The 15,950-nt window shown below is 54.9% G+C and overlaps 1 protein-coding gene across 2 annotated transcripts in view; it reads left to right on the forward strand.

The window, feature by feature from the left end:
* Window positions 1–15,950, forward strand: part of GRK5 (G protein-coupled receptor kinase 5) — a 176,810-nt gene that overhangs the window by 119,509 nt on the left and 41,351 nt on the right. Inside the window, exon 3 of one of the 2 annotated variants that reach the window (XM_081104803.1) lies at window positions 6,603–6,715. The exons of the other annotated variant lie outside the window; for it this stretch is intronic. Coding sequence (XP_080960929.1) covers window positions 6,603–6,715 — 113 coding nt within the window. The remainder of the gene's footprint in view (window positions 1–6,602; window positions 6,716–15,950) is intronic. 2 annotated transcript variants of the gene reach the window in all.

Below are 15,950 nucleotides of genomic sequence, written 5' to 3' on the forward strand. Positions count from 1 at the left end.
GGCTGGGGTGTGAGTGGTTCCATTTCCTCAGGAAGCTGCGTTTCTTGCTCTTACTTCTGAAATGGAACGTGCATTTTCATTGGCCCAAGTTCAAGGAGTGCCTGGGGCAACAAAGAAAACAGTCCTAAGCAGGTTTCAGTCGTGGGCCACCCCCTCCCCCTTCCCTGCCGTGACTTCTTGCTCCCCATCCGCTAGGGATCAAGGCCAGCTCTCCAAGCCGGGGAGGCAGGCAGGGCGGCCTCGCTCACTGGGGTTCCTGTCACCGGAGGGGGGCCATGCCTGTGTTCTGGCCCTCGGTTGGGAAAATCTGGTTGCCCTCCAAGCGTCCACATACCACAGGCTCCTAATTAAGAAAGTATGTTCCCATTTCATGTCACTCGAAAGGAATGAAAACAGTGACAGCATCTATTTATCTTCACTATCAATATCATTCCTGTTTCTAAGTCCCACGGGGGGTTATGAGTCTTGAAGGAATTGACTGTGGGTTGTGAGAGTTTAACCTCGGCCATGTGCTGTGAGGACACGTGTGGCTTCTCTCTGAGAGCGAGGCTCAAAGTGAGGAAGAGGAAGGCCGCAGAGGCCTGGCCCCTGCCCTCTGGGGGCGTGGGGTCCTCCAGTGGCTCAGCTGTGGGTGGGGTGGCTCTTTCTTTCTTTGGTGCTTATGCAGTCAAGGCCCCTTTCACTAGCAACCCCACTCCCCCCATCGCATCTTCAGGGGAGTAAAAGCCACCATTCCTTGAGGCCTGTAGAGGAGATACGATCTGTTCAAATGGCAGCTGGTTATGTAGGACCCGCTATGTGCTGGGTCTGGGCCAGGCGCTCTCGGGTACTAGTATTGCTAACACTCGGTAGCAGCGGCTCACCCTGGTTGCCCGTGTGGTGCGGGAGGCAGGATTAAGGGACTTGCCCAAGGCCCAAGTTAGTCCATTTGGGCTGCTGTGGCAGAATACCAATTATGAACAACAGAAATGTATTTCTCATCGTTCTGGAGGCTGGGAAGTTCAAGGTCAAGGTGCTGGCAGATCCCGAGTCTGGTGAAAGCCTGCTTTCGGGTTCATCAACGACCGTCTTCGTCCTCACAGGGCAGAGGGATGAGGGAGCTCTCAGGGGTCTCTATGGTAAGGGCGCTAATCCCACTTGTGCAGGCTCTACCCTCACGACCAAGGCACCTCTCAAAGGCCCCACCCTCAGATACCACCGCAGTGGGGACGAGGGTTCTATATGTGCATTTTATGGGGGAGGGGGACACAGACGTTCAGTCTATAGCAGGTGTCCTTGACAGGGGGCCTGAGGTGGGGGTACCATCAGCAGCTTATTATGACAACAGCCTAGGAGACTTGGGAAGGTTCTCAGCCAAGCACCCAAACTTCACAACGAGGTGGGGAGGATGGGCCCCCCTGGTCTTGTTGCGCCCTCTGTTGGTCGACAACGGCATGTATATACTGTGTGCATATCCTGCAAGTTAGTCCATGCATCGGTCGGTGGACATTTAGGTTCTTTCCACATCTTGGTGTTGTGAATGGTGCCACAGTGAACATGACGTCCTCGTTTCAGCTCGTTTGCATAAATACCCCAAAGTGGCATTGTTAGCTATATGACAATTTAATTTTTTGTAGGTCCTTCACGCACTTCAGCCATTCTCAAAGGCTCCCTGCAGCGATCTCAGGCCTTGCCTTGAACTCTTGCCCTAACGCCTCCTGGCTTCTCACCTGGGGATTCACCTCCCCACGTGGCTTCTCCTCACCCCTCATCCCAACCTCTGGCCCCATTTCTTTGGCTTTGACCTTTTTCTTCTTCCCCAGCACTCAGCCTCTCCCCTGCCGGCATTGCCCTCCGCGACCCTGCCACTCCCATTCCCATGTTCCGGCGTGCTGTCCCATGGGCACCCCTGAAACCCGCCCCTGGGCACGAGGGCAGTGTGTGCCCCCTCCTCGGACGTCTATGGTTTGTTCCGTGGCTGTTCTTCCCAGCCTGTCTGTGAACGTGCCTCCCTCCTGCCCTGGCTCATAAACACATTCCCTGCTCAGGACAAAGATGAGGCCTGTGGAGGTGCGTCTGCTCTCAGGGCACAGGGCGCAGTGCCTGGCAGGGGCTCAGCCAATGCCCATGGCCCCGCTGAAGGGTCTGTCTGTGGGAGAAACCGTTGTCCGAGGGCCTGGCTGCCGTTCGGCGTGTTGCAGCCGATGTGGCCCTCCTGCTTCCTGGGCCAGCCCTCCGCATGCCTGAGAGGTGTCAAGCCCCTGAAGAAACAAACAGAACATGTGGTTTCCTTCAGTCCGGCTCTTCACCAAAACAGGATCCCAGCCACGGGCACTGCGCCCTCCGTGCCAAAGACAGCTTGGACCCCCTGTGGAGGGGCTCCTGCGGCCACCAGCTCCTCTGTAAACGTCTGAGACTCCCCCACCCCATTTTGTCCACCTTTCCCCGGGCTGTACTTGAATTGTTGGTGCTCTGACATCGTGGATGCCCCAGTGGTACAGTGAGTCCATTCTGGTCTCCTTGCCCTTGGAGTCCAGCTCTTGCCTGTCTGAGCCCAGCCTGCCTTCCCAGGGTCTCTCTCACCACCCTCCTGAGCGCACAGCAGGCTCCAGCCCCTCCTTGGGGCGCTCTGCCCCTTGACCAAGGGCACAGCCCCGTGCCCTGGCGCTTGTCATGGTCTTTTAGGCCCCTCTTCGGCCACCTTCCTTTGGACACCTGTCCACCAAATCTCTGTTACTGCGGCCAAGGCCAGATGTCACATCACAAAGACCACACCCCCATTCTTGGTCTCAGCTGATGGCCAGCTGTTGACTCCAGGCCTGTTACTGGATCATTAGCCCACTAGGGTGTATAAGGTGCACCTCTTCCCACCCATTTATCCACCCCACCCCCTCCCCAGGCGTTGAATTCAAGAGGAGAGTCTTAAAGTTGAAGGAACCTTCTAATATCAAAAAGCAAGAGACCTTGGGCGAGAGTTTGTTGACTAAAGAGGGACCTGAAAGAATAAAGCTACAATGACTCGCTGATGCTGGATCCTTTGGGGGCAGGAGGCCCTGATGCCCCTCCCGTCTTACGTAACAACAGCCTCTTTCTGGCTGGAGGGAAGGACCAATGAGGCACATGGCCCAAAGCAGGAGTTTCGGGTTCTAGAAGAGCAGGTGTGTGCGTGTGTGTGTGTGTGTGTGGACAGTGCGTGGTGTCTGTGTGCACAGCATCCAGAGTTGCCCCAGGCTGGGGGATTCAGACAGAAAAGGGTCTGCCCCACTGTCCCGGATGCTCCTGCTCACCAGCCCCCGCTCCCAGGCCCTTGGATTTGCGCCTCCTCCTGCCCCCTCCATCAGCCCCCAACTCCTCTCCACCTCCCATGGCTCCGTTCTCCCTTTTCTGAAAGATGCACAAGCGTGCACTTTGGTTTTATCGTTGCTGCTGGTGCTTCCTCAGATCGGCCCATTATCTTCACTTACGCTGAGAAAAGAGCCTGAATAGATGATTACTAGGCCTTTTATTTCTCCCTGGGCTTCCAGGGGGCGGCTTTCTCGCCTGGGATCCGCTGTGTCGCTGGGAGCGGCAGGGAACGGAGGTGCTGACAGCTCGTGTTGGGTGTTTACTACGCTGTGAGTTTATGACAGCCTTGTTTCCATACTGACAGCGAACGCCATATGGAGAGGAAAAAATGCTGTCAGATGAACCCTTAAGCAATCACAACACAGTACATGAAGTCTCATAATTGCTTTTGGAAAAGCGGGGAGTTGCTTAAATCGCATCAGCGTGTGGCGCTCTGTGCCCTGATTGAATAAAACGGGAGCTTGACATCAGGTGATTTACTCTCCTGTGTTTGGGAAGCTCAGCTGATGGGGAAGGGCTGGGGGCGTTTGTTTTCCTCACCCCTGGGCACGGATGCGTGGGAGGCAGGGAGAATGCAGGCCGAGTCTGCAGGACAGTGTGCTAACAGGTGCAGCCGCAGACCTGTCACCCTCTGGGCCTCCTTCCAGACTCCCCACTGTGGCTAAAGATGACACTCATCTAACTTGACATTTTATTACTGTCACTTGGGATCTTGTCAGCTCACCCCCCCCCCCCCACACACACACACACACACTCCCTTTCCAACAGAATCCAAGATCCCTGAGGGCTGGGCCCACATCCCAGCCCTGCCCTCACCGGTCCTGGCCCGCAGGGCTGTGGGTAAGTGTTCATGAACCGTCTGTGTGCATGGAAAGGTGGACTGGATTAAGGTGATAGTTCAAGGCTAGTTTCAGCCCCCAAACCACTCGAGGAGGATGCCCCATTGATCAAAGTACCCACTTGTGAGAATGAGAAATGTTGGAGTGCCTTCTTGCCCCACAGAATACCTAGAGCTGGTGAATGTCTACAAAACCAGTCCCTGCCCTCAGGCAGTTTCCCCGTGTGATATGTGGGCTGTGAGACTCTCCAGCCTGTTGTTGCTCCTTCAGTTGCAAGAGACAAAAACCAACACCAGCTGGCCTCAGCGCAGACTGTGGGTGAAGACCCTGCAGGCGCCGCTGGCCTGGCAGGCTGGCCTCGGGGCCCTCTGCTCTTCGGGCACCAGGTTTCTCACTTCACTCGGCTCTCTCCCCTGTGCTGGCTTCGTTCTCCGTGGGCTCACTACCTGGTGGGAGGGACAGTTGTGGCAGCTCTGGGGCGACCATTCCCTTAGCCTTGTCACCCAGAGAGGAGCAAGTATCTAGCAAAGTTCTAGCAAAAACCCTGGAAGGACTCCAAGGCCCACTCAGGCCAGGGAACCTATCGTGTGGCAATAGGGGAGGGGGCTCTGATTGGTTAGGGCTGGCTGGGTTCTTACAGACCGGTTCCCTAGAGCAGCGGTCGGCAAACTCATTAGTCAACAGAGCCAAATATCAACAGTACAACGATTGAAATCTTTTGAGAGCCAAATTTTTTAAACTTAAACTATATAGGTAGGTAAATTGTTATTAACTTAATTAGGGTCCTCCTAAGGCTTAGGAAGAGCCACACTCAAGGGGCCAAAGAGCCGCATGTGGCTCTGGAGCCGTAGTTTGCCGACCACTGACCTAGAGATAAGGAGATGGTGCAGACCGGAAAGCCACATCCATGATGACAGCAGGTGGTTTATTAAGCATTTGCTATGTGCCAGGCTCTGGTCTGAGTCCTTTCTCTGTGTTGTCTTATTCGGTCCTCGTGATGGTCGCAGGAGCTGGGTACCATTGCTGTTTCCAGTTTACGGATAAGGAAACGGAGGGATAAATGTGTCCAGTGAGTTGTCCCAGGTCACACAGGCAGGAAGTGGTGAGGCTGAGATTTGAACCCAGGCGGTTCAGCTCCATAACCCATGCTCACAGCCCCCTGCCTCCCGAACTGCCCCTGGCTAAGCTCTTTGTGCATGGAAATGATGGCCGTATTCGTTTCTCCCATTGTAGTCCCCATCTCCAGAGAAACCCCACGTCCTGGCTCCTCCCCTGCAGTTGGCAAGGACAGTCATTCCTCCTGTCCAGGTAGCCCCTAACCCAGGTCTAACTCAGCCCGCTTCCTGGTTCCCCATGAAATCTCCTGACTGTTTCTGCACAGCTGCAGGGTCGAAGACAAATTCACCGTGCTTCCTCGAGAAGGCTCACGGCTGGGGCCTCAGCCCTTGAGGAAGCCTCTGGTAGTCATTGCAGGAAGAGCCGAGAAGGGACCCCCCCCCCCCCGCCCCAACCTCCATCTCACGTCCCACACGGGCCTTCATTTTTCAGAGGAAGACTGGGGCCCAGAGAGGACAAGTGAGCTTCCTGAAGTCACACGGCAAGTCCTTGGCGAGGCCTCGCGTGGCGACGGCGTGGCTGAGGGCCGGCCACTTTCTGTCTCTGTGCCTCTAGCGCCTCCGCTGGAAAAGGCAGGCTTTTCATAATTTGAAACATCCCAAGACTGGCTTTGCTCCAATTGGACAAAAATAAAAGTTTTTTTTTGCTGTATTCATTAGGATGCTTTGAATTACAAGTAATTACCTTTTTTTTTTTCCAAGCAAGGCTCTTTAGTAAGTGCCTCAGATATGGTTGGGCTGCAGGCACGGTTTGATCCAGAGCCTCATGGCACCACCAGGCCCCAAGTCTACTTGTAATTCTTTCCGTTCTGGCCTCCTCTGTGAGTCGGCCTGGTCCTCGCAGCCACTTCCTTCCCAGGGTCAAGAACTCCGCACAGGCTCTGGCCTCGCCCCTCGCACCCCATCCACAGGCAGAGAAAGCACCTCTGCTCAACGTGCCAGGCAGTCTGTGGTTCACTCTGGTTTTACTGGCATGGGTGCCATGCCTGCCACCGGTATCCAGTCACTTTCACCAGTGGATGTGACGTGCTGTTGGCCAGCCGGGGCAGTCATAGTCCCCAGGACTGCTGGCATCTCCATACAGAAACCAGGGCATCGGCCAGGGGAGTGGGCCGGGAGTGGAGGCTGGGCCATCACTGGCAGCTTCCTCGGCACTGACCTCGTCCTCTCTGCGTGTGCGGGGCCTGGGGACACATAGGGGCTCCTGAGAGTTTGCCAGGCACCTGGCTCCACCCACCCGGGGCATTGCCTCCAGGTGGGGGGTGGGACGGCCCGGCCCGGCCCTCTCCTGGGTCTCACCGCGTTCCTCTTTTCTTGTCTCCAGACAGAGACTACTGCAGCTTATGTGACAAGCAGCCGATCGGGAGGCTGCTTTTCCGGCAGTTCTGTGAAGCGAGGCCTGGGCTGGAGTGTTACATTCAGTTTCTGGACTCAGTGGTAAGTCCCTGGTCCTGGGGGGAGGAGGGTCCTGGGTCCTCGGTGATCAGCGATCGTGTTGGTCCAAAGGAAACGCTAGGCCACATGGTTTAGAAGGCTGCGGCGAATAAAATGGCTGCTCCAGAAACTTCCGCGCAGACGGCTGTGTCATCTCCAGGTCTGCACCCCCGGCGGCCGTGGGTGGCCACCTCCCCGCTGGGCCTCCATTCCTGCTGCTTTAACGTGAGGCCCTGTCAGCTCCCTGATTCCAGGAGCCTGGGCTGTGCACGGCTGTACACGGGGCAGTCGTGTGGTAATTCCAAAGCTCGTGTGCGGGGACTTGTTTCCTGCCGACTGCCCACTAGAAAGCAAGCTCCCTGAGGCCAGGACCCTGGCTCCGGGTCACCCCTGCCTCCCACAGAGCCCGCCCACGCAGGCATCCAGCACGTGTTTGGGCATTGAGTGCGTGTTGGCAGTTTCAAGCTGGCACACGTGGCCGTGATTCACACCACGGGGGCCTCCTGCACCTGTTCTGGTCGCTCACCTGTGTAACAGATGCGCCTGGAGGCCTGGAGGCCTGGAGGAGGGGATGTGCAGGGGCTCCTCAGACCTGCTCAGGGAGGCGGCCACCTCCGCCTGGCCTCTGCCCCTAGTTTTCTCTGCTGGCTGCAGCCATCCCGACCTCGGTCTTGGTTTAGGGGGCCGGGGTTTCTGTGTCTTCTTCCGGATCTGGCTGTGGCTCTCTGGACCCACAAACCAAACTGCCCATTGACTGTCTCCACTAGAAGTCACATGGGCCCCTCAATGTCAGCGTGTCCCAAACACCCAGAACTTCTCCCCAGGCCCCCAAACTACCAGCCCTGACATGTTCCCTGGGCCAGTGACCAGCACCCCCGTCACCCAAGCCTGAATCCTTTGCATTGTCCTTGACCTCTCCTTCTTCCTCATCCCTTCCCGACCCGATCAAGGACCCTGTGCCGGGCTCCTTAACCCTCCCAGACCAGTCCCCTCCCCTCCATGGCCCCCGTCTTGGTCTTAGTGCAGGTTCTCTGCGTGTCTCCTGTAAGCGATTGCAGCATTCTCAACCTTGGCTGAGCAGCAGAAACACCCGGGAGCCTTAAAAAAATACCAGCGCTCGCCCTGAAGCCCAGACTCATTAATGTGTTTCTCTGGGGGGTGGGGCCCAGTATTTTCATATCTTTTTATTATGGAAAATTTGAAGCTATAAAGGTAAAAGTCTACGGAATGGTGTAATGAGCCCCCACGCATCCTTCACCCCACTTCAACAATGATGAGCTCAAGGCCAGTCTTTTTTCACCCACCTCCGCTCCTCTGTAGCGTTTTATAGCAGATCTCACATTTATTATTTTATCTGTGAACATTTCAGATGTGTCTCTGGACAATAAGGGCTCTTTAACAAAAATATAACCGCAATACCATTACCATAACTCAAATATTATTTTTCCCTATTATCTACTATTAGTCAGTATTCCCATGTCTGGCTTTCTCCTATTTTATAAATGCATGTTTTAGCAGTTTATAGCCATCTCCCTCCATCCAGAAGAGTGTTCTGTGGTCGGAATTCTGCGCACTCGTCCCCATGTGTCATTTAATAAGTTCCTCTGTATTTCTTGTAAATTGATCATTAATCAGGCCCATTTCAACTGGAGGGTGGGGGGGACTGACTTCATAAGTGGCTTCGCGTTGCTCTGTCAGGGGACATACACTCTCTGGTTGTCTTTCTTTCTGAGACGGCAGCAGCCATTGATAATCAGCACCCAGCCCTAGCCGGTTTGGCTCAGTGGATAGAGCGTCAGCCTGTGGACCGAAGGATCACGGGTTCGATCCCAGTCAAGGGCACCTACCTTGGTTGCAGACTCCATCCCTGGCCCTGGTCTGGGCACGTGCATCAATGTGTCTCTCTCACATCGATGTTTCTTTCTCTCTGTCTTTCCCTCTCTCTTCCACTCTCTCTAAAAATCAATGGAAAGTACCCTCTGGTGAGGATTAACAACAAAAAATAAAGTGGTGATATTCAGTACCCACATCTGTTGATGAATGAGGGGCGACGTTCTGAGTCTGTCGTCCCTTCGTTTGCTAACTAGGAAACACATTCGATGACTCCCTGGTTGCCCAGTGGTAAAGCTCATACAGGAAGTGCGTTATTCCTTTCCTGTTTTTGTGTTTTCAATGTACCCATCGGTTCACTGGCAGTAACCAGCCCGAGTGTGACATGTGTGGCCTTCACGTGGTGCGTTGTGATGCACAGCAGTCACGGTTTTTATTGGGGTGGCATGGTCTCCTCGTTGGCCAAGGGAGCCCTTCGGGTTGGCTTCTGAGCCCTTGGAGGACACGGTGATCGCGGGCGGCCTCCTGGCCGTCGGCTGCCATGTGGTGTCGCAGTTCGTCTGGTGTGCTTCCTGCCCTTCACCTAGCGCTCATTGTTTCTCCCAGGAGCCCTGGCTCCTCTTACTGGGGAATGGTACTGGGGCCGCTGGGGCCTTTTTAACATTTCCCGACTGCACTGCGTGTCCGGGGTTGGGAAGCATTGACACCCAGGATACAGTCCGAGTTCTGAAACTGACGTACCAGACCTTCTACCAACAGGCCCTGCCCGCCCCTTCGTCCTCGACCTCCCCTGGTCTTTTTGGGCCCTGAATTCTGGCGCTGCCCCCTGTTGGCGGTGGCTCCTTCTTGCCAGGATGGTCAAGTCTCTTGGTCCGGGCTAGAGTGGAGGGGGCGGGGCCGAGGGATCCAGGAGAGAGAGATGTCAGTCATGCCAGACCTGTGCCACTAAAGAACTTTGAGTGACATGGGGGCCACTGGAGGGTTCTGAGCAGAGCAGTGGCGTGGTCTGATGTAGATTTTTAAAGGACTCTCTGACTCTGTGTTGGGAACAGGCTCTGAGGGGCCGGGGCGGGAGCTGGGAGCTCTGGTTGAAGGCGGCTGCAGTCCAGGTGAGAGCTGATGGTGGCACAGGCACGTGGCAGCATCTCGCAGTGGTGAGAGCGGTTGGATTTGGGGCATGTTTTGAAAGCAGAGTTAACAGTATTTCTTTTGTTTTTAATCCTCACCCAAGGATATGTTTTAACTGATTTTTAGAGAGAGACGAAGAGAGAGAGAGAGAGAGAGAGAGAGAGAGAGAGAGAGAGAGAGAGAAACACCGATCAGCCACCTCCTGTATGCACCCTGACCAAGGATCGAACCCACAACCTTTTGCTGTACAAGATGGCCCTCCAACCAACTGAGCCACCTGGCCAGGGCAAGAGTTCATAGTATTTCTGATGTATTGGGGGGAGGAGGGGAGAGAGAAGATGTGCAGATGACTTAAAGGTGTTGACCAGAGCCACTGGGAGGATGGAGTCAGAGGGCGGCTGAGGGAGGCTCGTTTGGGGGGTACACTCAGCTAGAGACACCCATCAGACATCCAAGTGGAGATGTGCAAGGGGAGGAGGGTGTTTGAGTCTGAACTTTGTGAGAAGGGTCTGGGCTGGAAGCAGGAACTGGGGACTTGTCCACATGCAGCTGGTACTTGGAGCCGTGGGCCGGGTGAGCTCACCAAGGAGAGGCATGTGGATGGAGAGGGCACGAAACCCCGGGGCAAGCCCTGGACCAAGGCGCCCCTTTTGGAAAGACGGAGCGTCGGCAGCTGGGGGACCTGTCTAGGGTTGATGAGGTGGAGCAGGCGAGGCTAACCCAGGAGCCAGTGGAATTTTCCAGCCGCGGGTCTCGTTAGATGCTCACAGTCAGTTTGAGGAGAAGAAAACAGCCCGTGGATGCCCATGCTCATTCTCGTCATGCGGACGCTCCCTGTGGCTGGGCCGGCACCGGGGATTTTTCAGTTGGAAAGGAGATGTGAGCGTGGCTCCCGGTGTCGACATGACAGATGCTCTTTACGCATTCCCTGACCAAGCTGCCACTCAGAGAGGCCGCCCCGAACGCCCGCGTCCTGTCTGCATCCCTGGGAGTTAGCGAGGCCTTTTCATCGCCCATCTTGACGTCAAGTGGCCGGCCTTTGGAAACACCTTTTACGCACGAAGCCTTTATTGAGTTTTCCAGGGCTGGCGTGATGCTCGTCTGAAATACATGTTTTTTTTCCTTCCATCCGGACGGGAACTCCGAGGAGGGAGAGGGTGGCCCTGTCCTGGTGTCACATCCCGCCCAGTGCCCCCTAGCTCAGCCAGCGCTGTCCTCACCGTGCCCATCTCTTGCCTGAATTCCTGCCAAGTGGAGTTTATTAAAAATAACCCGTCCTGTCGGGCTCTGACCTCGCCCTCGGGAAAGGCTGGTCCTCGGCACAGTTCCGACGTCTGCGCGTCTCGAGTCCGCAGGAGACGGGCTGCTTTAGAGCGGCCCCGGTGCTGGGGGGCAGCAGAACTGTCTGTGCACCTCCTCAGACCGCAGGGTAACTCAGCCTTTGCCGTGCTTGTCCCACCGAGACAGAGTCAGTGACCTAAATGGGGGCTATGGCTGGATTTGGCTCCTGGAGGGCAAAGAAGATTTGCCCAGCTGGTCATGGGATCAGAAGGGGTTCCAGGTTAGTGTCAGCCTGCACAGGCCAATGGGGTCTTGCCATGGACTTCTTAAAAATGGACATAGTTGCCCTAGCCCAGTGATGGCGAACCTATGACACGGGTGTCAGAGGTGACACGCGAACTCATTTTTTTGGTTGATTTTTCTTAGTTAAATGGCATTTAAATATATAAAATAAATATCAAAAATATAAGTCTTTGTTTTACTATGGTTGCAAATATCAAAAAATTTCTATATGTGACACGGCACCAGAGTTAAGTTAGGGTTTTTCAAAATGCTGACACGCCGAGCTCAAAAGGTTTGCCATCACTGGCCTAGCCGGTTTGGCTCAGTGGATAGAGCGTCAGCCTGTGGAGCAAAGGGTCCCGGGTTCGATTCTGGTCAAGAGCACATACCTTGGTTGCAGGCTCCTCCCCAGCCCGGCCCCAGTCAGGGCATGTGCAGGAGGCAACCAATCGATGTGTTTCTCTCACAGTGATGTTTCTCTCTGTGTCTTTCCCTCTCTCTTCCACTCTTTCTAAAATATCAATGGAAAAATATCCTCGGGTGAGGATTAACGACCACAACAAAGTGGACGTACTTGCCCTGGTTGGTGTGGCTCTGTTGGGCATCTTCCCATGCACCGAGAAGTTGCTGTTCAATTCCCGGTCAGGGCACATGCCAGGGTTGCCGGCTCAATTCCCAGTGGCAACCGATCAATGTTCTACTCTCACATGGGTGTCTCTCTCTCCCTTTCCCTACCTCTCTCTCTAAAAATCAATAGAAATATCTTTTTTAGTGGTAATAAGGGCACATACGTAATAACCAAAGGACTTGTATGCATGCATATAAGCATTACCAATGGGCATGGACACTAAGGGGTGAGGGCATGTGCTGGGGGGGGCAGGGATAATATTGTAATAGCTATGTATGGGCCAGGGGGGTACTTGAAATACTGGGGGGACCACTCTGCAAAGTATATGATTGTCCAACCACTATGTTGCACACCTGAAACTAATATAGGATAATATTGAATGTGAACTGTAATTTTCTTTTTAAAAAAAGATAGAAAATTGTATGTTTTTCATCACAATAAAAAAATTTAAGAATTTCAAAAAAAAAAAATTTGGAAATGGTTTACTGAGGTGCTCCTGGCTCCAGATCTCTCAAAAGTTATGTCAAGATGCTGGGGCCACAGGCATCTGTCACCTTGGTCTGTTTCCAACTCACACGCATGGCCAGCGGGTGGGTGAGGCCTCGGCTGTTCCTCCTGCTTCTCAGTCTATACCCAGTGTGGCCAGCTGTCCACTCCTCCCTCCCGTCTTTCTCTGGTCCTGACCCAGACCCAAGTGGGCTCCTCAGATCAAAGAGCCGTCTGCTCAGGCGGAGCTGGGTCTTCAAAAGGGGGTGCAGGGCCCTACCGGCGTGGCTCAGTGATTGAGCATCATCCTATGAACCAGGAGGTCATGGTTGATTCCTAGTCAGGGCACATGCCCGGGCTGCAGGCTCCATCCCAGTGGGGGCGTGCAGGAGGCAGCCAATCAATGATTCTCTCTCATCATTGATGCTTCTGTCTCTCTCTCCCTTCCCTTCCTCCCTGAAATCAATAAAAATATATATTTATTTAAAGGGGGTGGGGAGGTGCAAGAACCATGGTGTCCAGGCCGGGGGAGCCAGAAGCAGGGTGGGGACTGGCTCTGGAGGGTCAAGTGGAGAGTCCCCCTCCCCCAGCCCACATGGTCAGCACAGGCAGGACACCAAGGCCAACGTGGGCAGAGCGGGTATTTCTCCAGAAAGGGCCATGGTGAGCAGCGCTGCCAACCAGCACGTCACTGGTCCCTGCTGTGAGGACTCTGGAAAAGCTGACCACATCGGTAATTAGAGGCCGGAGGTGGCCAGACCTCATAGCATCTCTGACTTCACCTTCCTGTCGGGGCATGAGAAGGTCTCCCGGGAGAAGGAGGTGCAGCTAAAGCTAGAGGCCGAGAGAGGTCCATCCAGCGCTCGCTCTCTCTCTCTCTCTCTCTCTCTCTCTCTCTTCCCCCCCTCCCTCTCTCCCTCCCTGCCTCCCTCCATATATTTATATTTTAGAGAGAAAGGGGGAGGGAGAGGGAGAGAGAGAAATATCAATGATCGATCGGCTGCCTCCTGCACACCCCACTCTGGGGATCAAGCCCACAACCCCAGGCATGTGCCCTGACCAGGAATTGAACTGTGGCTTCCTGGTTCACAGGTCAATGCACAACCACTGAGCTGCACCAGCCAGGCTGACTCTGCTCTTTAAACCAGTTTCTTTGAAAACGTGGCAGATCACTTCCTCCCAGCTCTTAAACACCCTCCGAGGGAAACGTGTCTTATGAGAGAGGACCTATTTCACCAGCGTCCTCTGAGGTCGGTGGCTCAGTAGGAACAGGCCAGGCGAGTGACACGTTAGCTTATCGACGAGGGTGCCCACGGATGTTTATTCTCTCTGGCAGCCGCAGGCACATACACAGTCCCCTTTGCCTTCAACGCAGGGTAGCATTTTTCTCTGTGTTGGAGCAGCATCTTCCCACAGGGCACTCGCTTGTGGCATAAACCGCAGTGCCAAGAGCAGGTGCCTCTGTCGGTGGGCACCTGGATGTATCTGGGGAAGAGAAACGCCCTCCGCGTGGACTGGCCTAGGTGCTCTTTGGGGCGCTGGCTGTTAGGGTTGAGCTGTGGGCAGCAGCAGGTTTCCGATGGGCATCCAGCAGAGAGGATGGTATGTGTCCCCTCTGTAGGGGTGGGGACAAGTCCCAGCACCCTCTCTGATAGGAGGGAGCTGACAGATGGAGGTCATGGGGGCATCCTTGGGGTGGTTACCTCTCTTGTCACTGAAGCCATTGTGGCTGTCCTTTCCCTGCCTGCTCTCATTGTGATGGCCTAGGCCAGTGGTCGGCAAACTCATTAGTCAACAGAGCCAAATATCAACAGTACTTCTTCAAAATAGACTCGCCCAGGCCGAAAACCTACTTCTGTTCATGGGCCACGAAGTTTCAATCGCACTGTACGTGTGCACCCACACGTGGTATTTTGTGGAAGAGCCACACTCAAGGGGCCAAATAGCCGCATGTGGCTCGCGAGCCGCAGTTTGCTGACCACGGGCCTAGGCTGGCTGCCCAACCTCTTCTCTGCTGCTTATGTTTTCTGGTTTAGGGTGATTTCTGCAGCTTTCGACCACTCCCTGGGCAAAGGTGTGCCCACAGCAGTGGGTTTCCGGGGGGTCCCCGCCTCAGGTAGTGGGAGCTGCCTGAGCTCTGCCCACAGCGGAGCTGCCAGGGTGCCTCCTCTTTGCAGGTGGCCTTTTAGACGTGTCTCCCATGAGCCCCTCCTGGTGTGTGTGGGGGGGGGGGTCACTGTGGAGACAGGGCCTGTCACTCCAGGTGACTTAATCAGCGTGGACAGCGCCCTGGAAGCCGCCGGTTGGTGTTCTGCCTCCCAACACAAATGCTCTTCAGGTGGTGGTGACCTGACGTGGACTCTCGGAGAAAGGCCTTTTGATCCCGGGCCGGGATGCCTGTCCCCGTGTGCTCCCGGCTGCCTCCCTGTGGAACAGCGGCGCCCCGCCGCCCAGCCAGGCTCTGCTGGGAGGCAGCCGACCTGAAAGTGATGTTATTTTGTTTTCACGTGGGTTTCAGTACCTAGAGCAAGAATATTTTCAGCCGGTTATTGAGGCTGATTAGTGAGTCTTAGGCCTCCGTGAGGTTAAATAGAGCCGCCTTCACGGATGTATTTTGGGACAGTGCAAACCCCGGGTTCTGCATGGGCTTGAGTTACCCCAAAAGGTGGTCTGAGTCTTGCAAAGCAGTCTGGGTAAATTCCCATGGTGCCAGACCACTAGGTGGGGCATCCAGAGCAGCAGACACGGGGTGCTTCTCTCCTTCACCCTGGAAAAGTGGGGGGTGGTCAGTTGCACTCTAGACTCAGCTCCCAGCCCTGTTGCTTGCCGGCTTCATTGTATTTGAACTAGTTGTATTTGGCCCCTGAGAGCCTCAGTTTCTTCATCTGTAAATTGGGAATAATAATACCCACTCCTCAGGGTGAGTCCATAATCTACTCCATGGAGGTGTGTGCTCACATAAGTATCAGTTAGGGGGATTGTTGGGGAGCATAGAGGGAGAAGGTAACAGGAAAAACTCAAAAAGAAAGAGCTACCTTCTCTCCTTAAATGGTCTCAAGACCTCATGAATCAAATCATCAAGACATGACCAGTCCCACCAGGCTCATCCCAATGGTGAGGGGCATTGGCCTTCGCAGAGAGGTGCGGAGGCCGGCGGCCCACGGAGGTCAGGAGGACGGTGCTCTGTGCTGGCGGTGCTGGGACCAGCTGTGTGACCTTAGGCCAGGCCTTGACCTCTCTGAGCCTCATGTCCAGCTCTGTAGAGCGAGTAGGTTGGATTCCTTCCAGACCCACCATCCATAGTCCTGTGACTCAAATGATCGTAGTGTCCATGTTCCTTCCTTGGAGAAAATCACTGTATCTTGATCCTCCATTAGAAGAGAAATGGTCACGAGTAGAAACTCACTCACTTTGGATGGAAATGTGCCTGGCTGCCTCTGTGGGCGTCCCAAGTGCTGCCCGAGCTTCCCCTTTTCTGGGAGGGTCCTTTTGGGAGGGTCTGGGGAGAAACTGGCCCTAGACATGGGGTCCAGAGGTTGCCTGGAACGGGGTGGGAAGGTCTGGGGCATCTAACTGTGCAGAGGGGAGGCGGGGGTGAGTTTC

Source organism: Myotis nattereri (genome assembly GCF_964212035.1).
Source record: "Myotis nattereri genome assembly, chromosome: 13".
In the NCBI taxonomy this organism is placed as follows: domain Eukaryota; kingdom Metazoa; phylum Chordata; class Mammalia; order Chiroptera; family Vespertilionidae; genus Myotis; species Myotis nattereri.